The following is a 13,973-nucleotide window of genomic DNA, read 5'->3' as shown; positions in this document are numbered from 1 at the left end:
AGGAGAGGCTGAATAGACTGGGACTTTTTTCTCTGGAGCGTAGGAAGCTGAGGGGTGACCTTATAGAGGTCTATAAAATAATGAGGGGCATAGACAAGGTAGATAGTCAATATCTTTTCCCAAAGGTAGGGGAGTCTAAAACTAGAGGGCATAGGTTTAAGGTGAGAGGGGAGATACACAAAAGTGTCCAGAGGGGCAATTTTTTCACACAGAGGGCAGTGAGTGTCTGGAACAAGCTGCCAGAGGTAGTAGTAGAGGCAGGTACAATTTTATCTTTTAAAAAGCATTTAGTTACATGGGTACGATGGGTATAGAAGGATATGGGCCAAATGCGGGCAATTGGGATTAGCTTTGGGGTTTAAAAAAAAAGGGCGGCATGGACAAGTTGGGCTGAAGGGCCTGTTTCCATGCTGTAAACCTCTATGACTGTAAAAAGTTTATTTATTTATTAGTAACAAGAAGGCTTATATTCACACTGCAATGAAGTTATGTGAAAACCCCCTAGTCACCACACTCTGGCGCCTGTTCGGGTACACTGAGGGAGAATTTAGCATGGCCAATGCACCTAACCAGCACGTCTTTCGGACTGTGGGAGGAAACCCACGCTGACACTGGGAGAATGTGCAGACTCAGCACAGACAATGACCCAAGCCGGGAATCGAACCCGGGTCCCTGGCGCTGTGAGGCAGCAGTGCTAACCAAATGAGAAAGGAGGAATTAATGAATAAATATTTGGGTAAGCCACGTTGCAAAGTAACACAAGTATGTTCCTTGCACAGGATTTACACGGACTCGAAACCGCTAACTCTGTTTCTCTCTCCACAGATGCTGCCTGACTTGCTGAGTTTATCCAACATTTTCTGTTGATGCGCTTTTTATGTACTTGTCACACCAGAATTGTATTGGAAAAAAACTGCTACACATCTTGATGAATAAGGCTAGCTCTGCTCTCTGCAGATGTCTAAATCCTTGCTGTGGCACTAGATTGATAGAAAAGCCAAAACATATCCCAAGCAGCACGAGTGCCTCTCAGAAACATCACATGATTGGCATGGGATAAGGAGTGGCGAGAACAGCAGGAACAGAGTTCACACACTGGTGTTGATGCCAGATGAAAGCAGATGACTCAGACTATTCAAGTCCATCTCACTCGCACCCATTCCATTATTTTAAATATTTCAAATACTAAATCCAAAATTTAATTCTCAAGTCACTGACTTTTTTTGCAATGCTTGACACACATTGAGGCACTGTCAATTTCCAGCTGAGGTTTTAGACACCAAATCATTAAAGAAAGACAGATGTGCATTTATACAGTGCCTTTCGTGACCTCAGGACATTGCAGAGTTAATTAGGTATAACAGTGACTAATGTAGGAAACACAGCAGCCAATTTACCCATAGCAAGCGGTGCACAATGTGGAGCATTTTCAATTACCATTCTGACTCAACAGTTGAACAAATGATCAAACAAAGCCCAGGTTCAACACAACCACTCTCCATCTGCAGTTTGTATAAATCCTGATCCGCGTTTAATCCATCAATTCATGGGGACTAGCTAGGGTAAATGCATGTGGTTGTGGGGATAGGGCCTGGGTGGGTTTGTGGTCAGTGCAGAGGGTGGCACGGTGGCTAGCACTGCTGCCTCACAGCGCCAGGGATCTGGGTTCGATTCCCAGCTTGGGTTACTGTCTGTGTGGAGTTCACACGTTCTCCCCGTGTCTGTGTGGGTTTCCTCCCACAGTCCAAAGATGTGTAGGTTAGGTGGATTGGCTGTGCTAAATTGCTCCTTAGCGTCAGGGGGATTAGCTAGGGTAAATATGTGGGGTCGTGGGGACAGGGCCTGGGTGGGATAGTGATTGGTGCAGATTTGATGGACTGAATGGCTTCCTTCTGCACTATAGGGATTCTATGATAATAAAATATCTTGTCCAATAAGGTAGTGTTAATCTGGTTAGTGAAACATGAAAAATGTCTCAAAACATCCCTATTGGGGTAAGATTCTCTAAAAAGACTCACTGGGGGATAAGTTTAACGTCAAATCATTTACGCTCTTGTATTAAGGGAACATTGGTCCAGATCTTCTTGTCCCCAGATAGTCAGAAGCCAGACCCCACCAAGGAACACGGGGCGGCACGGTAGCACAGTGGTTAGCACTGCTGCTTCACGGCTCCAGGAACCTGGGTTCGATTCCCGGCTCGGGTCACTGTCTGTGTGGAGTTTGCACATTCTCCTCGTGTCTGCATGGGTTTCCTCCGGGTGCTCCGGTTTCCTCCCACAGTCCAAAGATGTGCGGGTTAGGTTGATTGGCTATGCTAAAAAAAAATTGCCCTTAGTGTCCTGAGATGCATAGGTTAGAGGGATTAGTGGGTAAATCTGTAGGGATATGGGTGGGATTGTGGTCGGTGCAGACTCGATGGGCCGAATGGCCTCTTTCTGTACTGTAGGGTTTCTATGATTTCTATGAACACGCAAGGACCTCTTGAACATCCCAACCTGCATAAATTTCTCCGGAAGTGTAAACTTCCGATGTGCAGCAATCTAGGCCTCTCCCATGCTGCATTGAAGCCTGCCCAATTTTCTACGATGAAGGTTCTTGGTAGTGGTCAGCATCAAAAACCTGGCCTAAAAGAACACTAGCAGCCAAGTGTGAGTTTTCCCTGTGATTAGTGTCCACCAGAACTTTCCAGATGCTAATGGAAAGATTTGTTTAAATTAAGTGTGACCCAACTCCTGCACCATTCAAGCAGCTGCGAGGTATCACTTTAGGCCCCTTGTCTAGTTTAGGCCCACCAGGGTGATGCTGTGGCACAGTGGTTAGCACTGCTGCCTCACAGCGCCAGGGTCCCGGGTTCGATTCCCGGCTTGGGTCACTGTCTGTGTGGAGTCTGCACGCTTTCTCCGTGTCTGTGTGGGTTTCCTCCCACAGTCAGAAAGACGTGCTGGTTAGGTGCATTGGCTATGCTAAATTCTCCCTGTTTACACGAAGAGGCGCTGTAGTGTAGTGACTAGGGGATTTTCACAGTAACTTCATTGGTGTAAGCCTACTTGTGACACTAATAAATAAACTTTAAACTTATCAGATCAGCCATGATCCTATTTAATGGTGCAGCAGGCTCGAAGGGTCTGATTTGTGTGTTTTTATGCAGTTACATTCCAGTGCTGGATCATTCTGGTAAACATTTTTTTTTGGTTCAGCGTGTTTTGATAGCTGGATCTTTTACAAGCCAGCAGAATCTGAAATCGACACAACACAACCAGGATGGATGATGCTTATGGCAGCACAGTGGTTAGCACTGCTGCCTCTCAGCGCCAGGAACCCGGGTTCGATTTCCGGCTTGGGTCACTGTCTGTACAGATAATGCACATTCTCCCAGTGTCTGCGTGGGTTTCCTCCGGGTGCTCCAGTTTCCTCCCACAGTCCGAAAGACATGCTGGTTAGGTGCATTGGCCATTCTAAGTTCTCCCTTAGTGGACCCGAACAGACGCCGGAGTGTGGCGACTAGTAAACGTTTTGTTTTATTTATTAGTCACAGGTAAGGCTTACATTAACACTGCAATGAAGTTACTGTGAAATACTGGGATTTTCACAGTCACTTCATTGCAGTGTTAATGTAAGCCTACTCGTGACACTAATAAACTTGAAAAAAGACATCTTTGAGTGGTTGCATTGATCCAATATAGAGACGCAGAAGTAGAAAAGTTACTGTGTTGAAGAATGTCTAAAATAACACCTGGCCCATCACAAGCCTGCTGCAGAATCGTAGCCAGGAATACATCTGCATGGGTATATACTTGGACATCTCAGCTACCACAGAGAAGGGCTGGTGAGTTTTCCCCAAGAGGTACCAAAACACTAGAAATTACCGGGTGTGCCAACACCCACAAAAATCACTTTATTGATTTTGCATTAAATTATTTTTCTAAATCATACATTCTCTTCCCTCCCCACACCCCCGAAATTGGTCTAGGAATTGATATAATTAAAACACCAAGTGCAAGTGGGTCATTTTCTTAGGGCTGCCAACTCAGATTTGGGCTTTGTATTCCTGGAGGTTGCGTTACACAAGCAAACCAGCCCTCCCCCGCCCCACACTCTCACTATTGGTCCTCCCTCTGGGCTCACTGCTTTCCATGGCCAATTGGAAAGAGACCAGACCCAGATGTCCAATTGGGGGTGATCTCGACTACCGAATCCAACCATTTTGTTCAAAGCCCCTGTTGTTTTTCCCTTGGTCACCATCCGCAGCAGTGGCCCGGAAATTAATCTCCAGTTCTTGGAAACCCCAGGACTAACCTCGAGGGTTGGCAACCCCACAATTTCCGCAGCTTTAAATCCTCTGCCTCGTGCCACAAGATGGGCCCCCAACCTGAAAGCTTGTGCGGGATGGGGTGAGGGGAGGTCTCATTGCATAGACAACACGATACAGATGTAACAAGAATTTGCAGCTGCACATTCCCCCCAGTAACAGAACAACGGAATCCATCTGACTCAGAGATCCCATAAATCAGACTAAAATGTGGAACGTGACCCAATGCGACACTTGGAGCCGCCATCTTCCCCACCCCCCGCCGCCAACAAGCACCACAACACATCACCGTTACCCTCGTGCTAAAGTATTTAAAATAGAATAAGTTAATGCTTGGAAACCATTTCTCAGTTGAGCATACAAAAGAAAAATCAATTAAACATGGGTCTGTGAGGAGGTTAAAAAGTAGTGTATTCTCAGAACTGCAGTTTAAATTATTTAAGAGCCCATTTTGAACTTCCAAGCACCTTCAGCCCACAACGTTCTGCAATTGGATGGCACCTCCACAACATCAGCAAAGGGTCACGTGTTCTTTTATCCCTAATATAGGAGCTGTGGTCATTCTAGAGCAATATTTTAAAATAGGGGTCCATCTTTTTCTCTGTTTTCGTACCGTCCCTTTTTAAAAGGAGCCAAGAGGTTAGATTTCTAGGAGAGAGGCAGCTCAGGGCAGCCTCAATACGTTCCTTCATCCGTGGTGGCAGGCGGAGGGTGGATTCCAGGTTTCACAGCGCAAAGAGGGCATCTTCCATCTTTTCCTGCTTCTTCTTTTTGGTTGAGGTAACGGAGCCAGGGGTGTCTGTGGGAGGCGACGGGAGGGTCGGCAGCCGCTCCGCTGCTTTGGCTCGCTCTTCCAGGAACTTATCGAATTCTAGGAGAAAAACGTGCTTTACCAATTGTGCCAAGATCTACTTTTCTGCAGCTTAGTATTTCAGATTGAGGAAAGGGCGGAGCAGCGCTCCGAAAGCTCGTCATTCCAAATGAACCTGTTGGACTTTAACCTGGTGTTGTGAGACTTCTTACTGTTCTGACAGATAAAGAGGAGGAGATCTGCTCAAGCAGGAAATAAAATGGAAAACAGCCAGCACTCCCATCAATAATCAGAAGCATGATTTACCTGCAGCATCTAAACTATTGAAACCAAACAGCATTCATGTATTTTTAACAAGAATCAAAGATATTTTAACCACGGTTTAGGACAGGAGAATAATACTTAACAGGTGACCGAATTTGTGGAAACTGATGTGGCGGGAGTTTTTAAATTGGCAGCTCTTCAGAAGGCTTTTGACAACAACTTGCTATTTATAGAGTGCCTTTAATGCACTAAAATGTTGCAAGCCAGATAAATAACCCAGATAAATGCGTCGTGGTCCATTTTGGTAGGTCAAATGGGATGAAGGAGTACAATATAAAGGGAAAGACTCTTAGTACAGTAGAGGATCAGAAGGACCTTGGGGTCTGGGTCCATAGGACTCTGAAATCTACCCTGCAGGTGGAGGTGGTGGTTAAGAGGGCGTATGGTGTGCTGGCCTTTATCAATCGAGGGATTGAGTTTAGGAGTCCAGGGATAATGATGCAGCTATATAAGACCCTCGTCAGACCCCACTTGGAGTACTGTGCTCAGTTCTGGTCGCCTCACTCTTGGAAGGATGTGGAAAAGATTGAAAGGGTGCAGAGGAGATTTACAAGGATGTTGCCTGGACTGAGTGGCATGCCTTATGAGGATAGGCTGAGGGAGCTCGGTCTTTTCTCCTTGGAGAAACGAAGGATGAGAGGAGACCTAATAGAAATGTATAAGATGTTGAGAGGCATAGATCGTGTGGACTCGGAGGCTTTTTCCCAGGGTGGAAATGTCTGCTACGAGAGGACACAGGTTTAGGGTGCTGGGGGGTAGGTACAGGGGAGATGTTAGGGTTAAGTTTTTCACACAGAGGGTGGTGGGTGAGTGGAATCGGCTGCCGTCAGTGGTGGTGGAGGCGAACTCAATAGGGTCTTTTAAGAGACTCCTGGATGAGTACATGGAGCATAATAGGATGGAGGGTTATAGGTAGGTCTAGAAGGTAGGGATGTGTTCGGCACAACTTGTGGGCCGAAGGGCCTGTTTGTGCTGTAGTTTCTCTATGTTCTAAGCCGCTTCACAGAAGTAATGTTAAAACATACTTTGACACCAAGCCCCGCAGAGATATTAGGAAGGCCAAATGTTTGGCCAAAGAGGCAGGTTCTAAGACACATCTTAAAAACAAGATGGAGATTTGGGAAAGGAATTCCAGAACTTCGACAAGTACAGGAGGAGAAAGAACGAAGGCTCAGCTGACAACGGTGGCATGATTAAGATCAGGGAGGTTGACAAAAAAACAGTACAGCACAGGAACAGGCCCTTCGGCCCTCCAACTTTGTGCCGATCACGTCTACGTATCTAGACCAACCGCTTATATCCCTCTATTCCCCGTTTGTTCATGTGCCTATCAAGATAAGTCTTAAATGTGGCTAACGTTTCTGCCTCAACCACCTCACTTGGCAGCGCATTCCAGGCCCCCACCACCCTCTGTGTAAAAAAACTTCCCCCACACGTCTCCACTGAACCCTTCCCCCTTTCTCTTGAAATTGTGCCCCCTTGTAATTGTCATTTCCGCCCTGGGAAAAAGCTTCCAACTGTTCACCTTCATAATTTTATAAACTTCTATCAAGTCGCCCCTCAGTCTCTGTCTTTCCAGGGAGAACAATCCCAGTTTATTCAATCTCTCCTCATAGCTAATACCCTCCATACCAGGCAACATCCTGGTAAACCTTTTCTGCACTCTCTCCAAAGCCTCCACATGCTTCTGGTAGCGTGGTGACCAGAATTAGACACAGTATTCCAAATGTTGCCTAACCAACGTTTTATATAACTAACATAATTTGCCAACTTTTATACTCGATGCCCCGGTCGATGAAGGCAAGCGTGCCATAAGCTTTCTTCACCACCTTTTCCACCTGTGCTGCCACTTTTCAGGATCTGTGGGCCTGTGCTCCCAATTGTGTGTGTGTGCCTATGCTCCTGATTGTTCTGCCATTTATTTTATAGCTCCCACCTGAATTGGATTGGTTCAGGATGCCAGAACTAGAGGGGCCAAGGTAATTGAGGGTTGTTGGGCTGGAGGATATTATAGACACAAGGAGGGTTGAGGGTGGAGGGACTTAAAAAAACAAGGCCGACTCGAGGCATTGCTTGACTGAGAGCCAGAGTTGGGACAGCTGCCTTTCGGCATAAAGCCATTATGATTCTGGGTAAATATAGAAAGAAACAAGGCACATCAATCAATGGAGCACCGTTATAATCTATGAGTAGTGACAAAGTTGGGAGCTTTCACTGTACTTCGAAGACAGCGGTTCCTAAACTGTGGATCATGACAATGAGAAATTAGGATCGCAAGTTCCAAGGTAACAAGAACAAAATAAGTGTACAGCGCAGGAACAGGCCCTTCGGCCCTCCAAAGCCCGTGCCGATTATGATGTCCTAACCAAACTAAAAAACCTTCAGCCTTTACTCGGTCCGTATCCCTCTATTCCCTCCCGATACATGGACCCATCCAGATGCCTCTTAAATGTTGCTAACGTGCCTGTTTCCACCATCTTCTCTGGCAGCACATTCCAGGCACCCACCACTCTCTGCATGAAAACTTCCCCTGCACATCTCCCTTAAACTTTTCCCCCTCTCACCTTGAGCCTTGTAATTGACTCTTCCACCCTGGAAAAAAGCCTCTGACTATCCACACTGTCTAGGCCTCTCAATTTTGTAGACCTCTATCAGGTCTCCACCACTCAGCCTCCGTCTTTCCAGTGAAAACAATCCCAGTTTATTCAACCTCTCCTCATAGTCAACACCCAAGGGTGGCATTTGAACTGAGACTCGAGTGTCCTGGTATTGGCCAAGAGGACCCTTTAAATGTTTGCAATATTTTTGCTCGCGAGCATGCCTTCATCAAATGAACCCAACAGAGGCTGAAAAATGGGATGCAACTTTGATTTTGTTTGCACCTGTTTCCCTACGGTTTGAAGTCGGGAAGTGTGAAGCATTAAAATGGGGTCACAGTGGAAAAACCTTTGGGTAGCACTGTTCTAATACTGTTAGTTTTTGAGTAATAAAGTTGTGCTGTTTAGAAGGAGGAAGATTGAGATTGGGGGGGCAGAAAATGGAGAGATGATCTGTCAATGGCATGTCCAATATTCAGAAATGAAAACACTTTCGTCTACTACGAATTCAACATGTGAAAATATATTTCTATAAATTGATTTTTGTTTAGCAGTACACAAAGGAAAGTAGAGCAAAGCAAAACAAGATTTACCTTCACTTGTTACTCCTTCAGAATCCTCTCCAAATTCACCCTTCTAAAATTAAAGAAAAGATTTATTAGTCATTCCTCTTGCGCTAAAGATATAATTCTGTGTTGTGTTTTTCTTCTACCCTGAGTGAGTGTCCACTAAATTTCAGTGAATTCTGAGTGCTTGTTCAGGTGAGTGGGGTCAATGAGAAAGTACAGTCCCTGCACAGTAGCTGCTGTATCCACACTGATGGGCCAGATACAAAACAACTCGGCTGTTAAAACTGCACCATCACTAATACAATAGAGAAACGTGGGGAGGATAATTAAACACTAACACCTCCAAAGGAACAAATGCCTTTTCAGAGCCTGGCTCAAAGCACTGCATAAATCCATTCGACTGTTTAATTCAGGTATTAAATCAGCATTAAAAATCAAATCTACAACCAGATGGGCCTCACAAACACCAATATAAGGTGCGGAGGACAAAATATCAAAATGATGTTGCTTCAAATCCTGTGCCTCGGAGCAGCTGCCCGATTGGAACCAGATGGAGAGATGGCTCTTTTCTTCCCCCAAATACATCCACATTCAACAAACACCTATGGTGCATTACAGCAGACTAGCAACATTGGCCTCAACTTGTCCCATTCTAACGTAGACGCTAAGGGCTTAAGATCCCCATTCTCCGAGTTTCCCCACTTGGAGTTACCTTAATAAATAGACATATTATGATAGCAATATTGAAGCATAATTGTCATAATAAGTCAAATTTGCTTTCTCCCCCTCAAAAATCTCAGTATATAAAAATAAATGAAGTTACTTACCTGTGCGTTGATACCTTCTCAACTCTACAAGCTGCAACTATGCTACAGCACAGCAGACAATCTGACGAAATGACTTTAAATACTAACATAGTCACTGGGAGATGTACATTTCTGATAATTATACCATAACTGCTGTACTAAGCATAACAAATTAGTACAATATTTGAGATGACTCAAACAACTGTACTGAGCTGCAATACCAGATTTTACATCATCATAGAATCATTCTACACAGAAGCTGCTCTTTCAGTCCATTATCTCTGCACGTATTCTTGGAAACGGCTACCCTGTTTTCGTTGGAGCAGAGAAGACAGAGGGGTGACCTGATTGTGGTGTTCAAGATTATGAGGGGCATGGACAGGGTGGATAGGGAGCAGCTGTTCCCCTCAGTTGAAGGGTCAGTTACAAAAGGACACAAGTTAAAAGTGAGAGGTGGGAGGTTGAGGGGGGATTTGAGGAAAAACCTTTTTACCCAGAGGGTGGTGAGGGTCTGGAATGCGCTGCCTGGGAGGGTGGTGGAGGCGGGATGCCTCGCATCCTTTAAAAAAGTACCTGGATGAGTACTTGGCACACCATAACATTCAAGGCTGTGGGCCAAGTGCTGGCAAGTGGGATGAGGTGGGCAGGTCAGAGCCTTCCATGCGTCAGTGCAGACTCGATGGGCCGAAGGGCCTCTTCTGCACTGTAGGATTCTCTGATTCAATTAGTTCCACTCCCTTGTTCTTTTCTTCACAGCCTTGTATTTTTTTTTCTATTATAAAAACAGCATCCATAATGAAACCTGTAAATTAGAGGTACCTTGAGGACTAGCGTTAGCTGTCTATTTTTTGCAGTGTCGCTGGATGTACTGTAAAAACGTTCTCATCAATGTTGAAGAATCGGATTGGCACACCAGCATTCAGTTCCTTCCCCTTCTGTTCAAAAGCCCCACCCACTCCAGCCCCCCACCTCTCCCCTCCCACTCTAGCCTTTGGGTGGGCGGGCTCAGCCATTTTGCAGTCTCAACACCCATTTTATTTGAAACCGCTTTCACTTGGAGCAGAGTAACTTGAGTAACAAACTTCATTCCTCAGTTCTAATTGCCAGCATCTGCACAGGTTCAGGATTTCAGGAGAATAGTTTGGAGGATCCGTGGTCCACCCAGGAACTGACGGCATAGGTGGAATAAGACTTTAGGTTCTATTGAGAGAGACCGATTTAAAAACAAAATCTCACAGGTCTGAATTGCTATCTGAGCCGTGGACAAAATTGGCAAAGGGATAAACAGATTAGGAGGTTAAGTGCATGGTGAACAGAGTGGTAGGCATTTTGGTTCTTGGGCCAGTGGAATTAGTACTTGGAAAAGAGGGAGCTGTTCCATTGGCAAGTGTTTCACTTAAAAACAGGCTGGCTTTTGAGAAGGTAAGAAGTTTAACAACATCAGGTTAAAGTCCAACAGGTTTATTTGGTAGCAAAAGCCACACAAGCTTTCGGAGCTCCAAGCCCCTTCTTCAGGTGAGTGGGAATTCTGTTCACAAACAGGGCATATAAAGACACAAACTCAATTTACATGAATAATGGTTGGAATGCGAATACTTACAACTAATCAAGTCTTTAAGAAACAAAACAGCATGAGTGGAGAGAGCATCAAGACAGGCTAAAAAGATGTGTATTGTCTCCAGACAAGACAGCCAGTGAAATTCTGCAGGTTCAGGCAACTGTGGGGGTTACAAATAATGTGACATGAACCCAAAATCCCGGTTGAGGCCGTCCTCATGTGTGCGGAACTTGGCTATCAGTTTCTGCTCAGCGACTCTGCCCCGTCGTGTGTCTCGAAGGCCACTTTGGAGAACGCTTACCCGAATATCAGAGGCCGAATGCCCGTGACCGCTGAAGTGCTCCCCAACAGGAAGAGAACGGTCTTGCCTGGTGATTGTCGAGCGGTGTTCATTCATCCGTTGTCGCAGCGTCTGCATAGTTTCCCCAATGTACCATGCCTCGGGACATCCTTTCCTGCAGCCCTCCGTATACACAGGATCTGCTCGGATGAGGAGGATCGCAACAGACACCTCCAGACGCTGAAAGATGCCCTCATAAGAATAGGATAAAGCGCTCGACTCATTGATCAACAGTTCCAACGCGCCACAGCGAAAAACCGCACCGACCTCCTCAGAAGACAAACACGGGACACAGTGGACAGAGTACCCTTTGTCGTCCAGTACTTCCCCGGAGCGGAGAAGCTACGGCATCTCCTCCGGAGCCTTCAACATGTCATTGATGAAGACGAACATCTCGCCAAGGCCATCCCTACACCCCCACTTCTTGCCTTCAAACAACCGCACAACCTCAAACAGACCATTGTCCGCAGCAAACTACCCAGCCTTCAGGAGAACAGTGACCATGACACCACACAACCCTGCCACAGCAACCTCTGCAAGACGTGCCGGATCATCGACACAGATGCCATCATCTCACGTGAGAACACCATCCACCAGGTACACGGTACATACTCTTGCAACTCGGCCAACGTTGTCTACCTGATACGCTGCAAGAAAGGATGTCCCGAGGCATGGTACATTGGGGAAACTATGCAGACGCTGCGACAACGGATGAATGAACACCGCTCGACAATCACCAGGCAAGACTGTTCTCTTCCTGTTGGGGAGCACTTCAGCGGTCACGGGCATTCGGCCTCTGATATTCGGGTAAGCGTTCTCCAAGGCGGCCTTCACGACACACGACGGCGCAGAGTCGCTGAGCAGAAACTGATATCCAAGTTCCGCACACACGAGGACGGCCTCAACCGGGATATTGGGTTCATGTCACACTATTTGTAACCCCCACAGTTGCCTGGACCTGCAGAGTTTCACTGGCTGTCTTGTCTGAAGATAATACACATCTTTTTAGCCTGTCTTGATGCTCTCTCCACTCACGTTGTTTTGTTTCTTAAAGACTTGATTAGTTGTAAGTATTCGCATTCCAACCATTATTCATGTAAATTGAGTTTGTGTCTTTATATGCTCTGTTTGTGAACAGAATTCCCACTCACCTGAAGAAGGGGCTTGGAGCTCCGAAAGCTTGTGTGGCTTTTGCTACCAAATAAACCTGTTGGACTTTAACCTGGTGTTGTTAAACTTCTTACTGTGTTTACCCCAGTCCAACGCCGGCATCTCCACATTTTGAGAAGGTGCCAGAGAAGAGGTTATTACACTTAACTAGGGCTCCTATAGTTGGGAATCATATATTAGCATGGACTGAGGATTGGTTAACAGATTGGAAATGGAGGGAACATAGAATATTTTAGTGTTGATAGGCTGTAATTAGTGAAGTACTTCAAGGATCAGTGCTTGGGCCTCAGCTATTTACAATCAATAATAACTTAGATGGGGGCGGAACTGAGTGTATTGTAACCAAGCTAACAAAGTTGGGCAGGAAAGTAAACTGAGAATGCCAAAGGCTACAAAGGAATATGGATAGGTTGAGTGAGTGGGCAGGAATATAGCTGTTTGAAGTTATCCACTTTGGCAAGAAAAGCAGAATTTTAAATAATGAGAGATTGGGAAATGTTTACATTCAAAGGGACCCTGGGGTCCATGTACACAAATCTCAAAGCTAATCAAACAATTAGGAAAACCAATGGTACCTTAGTTTTTATACAAAGTGATTGGCGTTTAAGAGTAAAGTTCCACAACTGATGAGACCACACCTGAAGTACTGTGTACAGGTTTGGTTTCCTTATGCAAGGAAGGATATTCTGCCTTGGAGAGAATTCAAAGAAGGCTCACTAGCCTTGGGATCAGAGAATTGTCCTCCGAGGTGGGATGGAACAGACTAGAACTATATTCCTTAGAATTTTGAAGAAAGGTGATCAAATTGAAACATAAAATTCTTTAGGGGGCCTGGTGGAATAGATGCTGGAGGATGTTTCAACTATCTAGAGTTCGCAAATTAGACACTGTCTCAGAATAAGGGGTCGGCCATTTAAGACTGAGACGAGGAGAAACTTCTTCAAAGAATTGGGTGTCTTTGGAATTCCCGACCCCAAAGAGCTGTGGACACTCAGTCATCAAGTATAGTCAAGACAGAGGACAATGGATATTTGGATACCAAGTGGACAATGTGGGAAGATGAAGTTATAGAGTCATAGAGGTTTACAGCATGGAAACAGGCCCTTCGGCCCAACTTGTCCATGCCACCCTTTTTTTTCTGGAAACCCCTAAGCTAATCCTAATTGCCCGCATTTGGCCCATTTCCCTCTATACCCATCGTACCCACGTAACTATCTAAATGTTTTTTAAAAGATAAAATTGTACCCGCCTTTAGTACTACCTCTGGCAGCTTGCTCCAGACATTCACCACCTTCTGTGTGAAATAATTGCCCCTTTGGACACTTTTGTATCTCTCCCCTCTCACCTTAAACCTATGCCCTCTAGTTTTAGACTCCCCTACCTTTGGGAAAAGATATTGACTCTCTAGCTGTGCCCCTCATTATTTTATAGACCTCTATAAGGTCACCCCTCAGTCTCCTACGCTCCAGAGAAAAAAGTCTCAGTCTAT

General features: G+C 45.5%; 1 protein-coding gene across 3 annotated transcripts in view; it reads right to left on the bottom strand.

The window, feature by feature from the left end:
- Nucleotides 1-3,862: 3,862 nt before the first annotated feature.
- The window catches only part of LOC144509162 (TOM1-like protein 2), a 115,841-nt gene continuing 105,730 nt past the window's right edge, over nt 3,863-13,973 (bottom strand). For all 3 annotated transcript variants that reach the window (XM_078237584.1, XM_078237585.1, XM_078237583.1), the window contains 2 exons: nt 8,635-8,677; nt 3,863-5,180 (listed from right to left, as the gene is read on the bottom strand). In XM_078237584.1, the coding sequence (XP_078093710.1) occupies nt 5,035-5,180; nt 8,635-8,677 (189 nt within the window). In that variant the 3' untranslated portion in view covers nt 3,863-5,034. The remainder of the gene's footprint in view (nt 5,181-8,634; nt 8,678-13,973) is intronic.

This window comes from Mustelus asterias, chromosome 21 (assembly GCF_964213995.1).
Source record: "Mustelus asterias chromosome 21, sMusAst1.hap1.1, whole genome shotgun sequence".
Lineage (NCBI taxonomy): Eukaryota > Metazoa > Chordata > Chondrichthyes > Carcharhiniformes > Triakidae > Mustelus > Mustelus asterias.
This window is presented reverse-complemented; position numbering and strand designations above follow the sequence as displayed.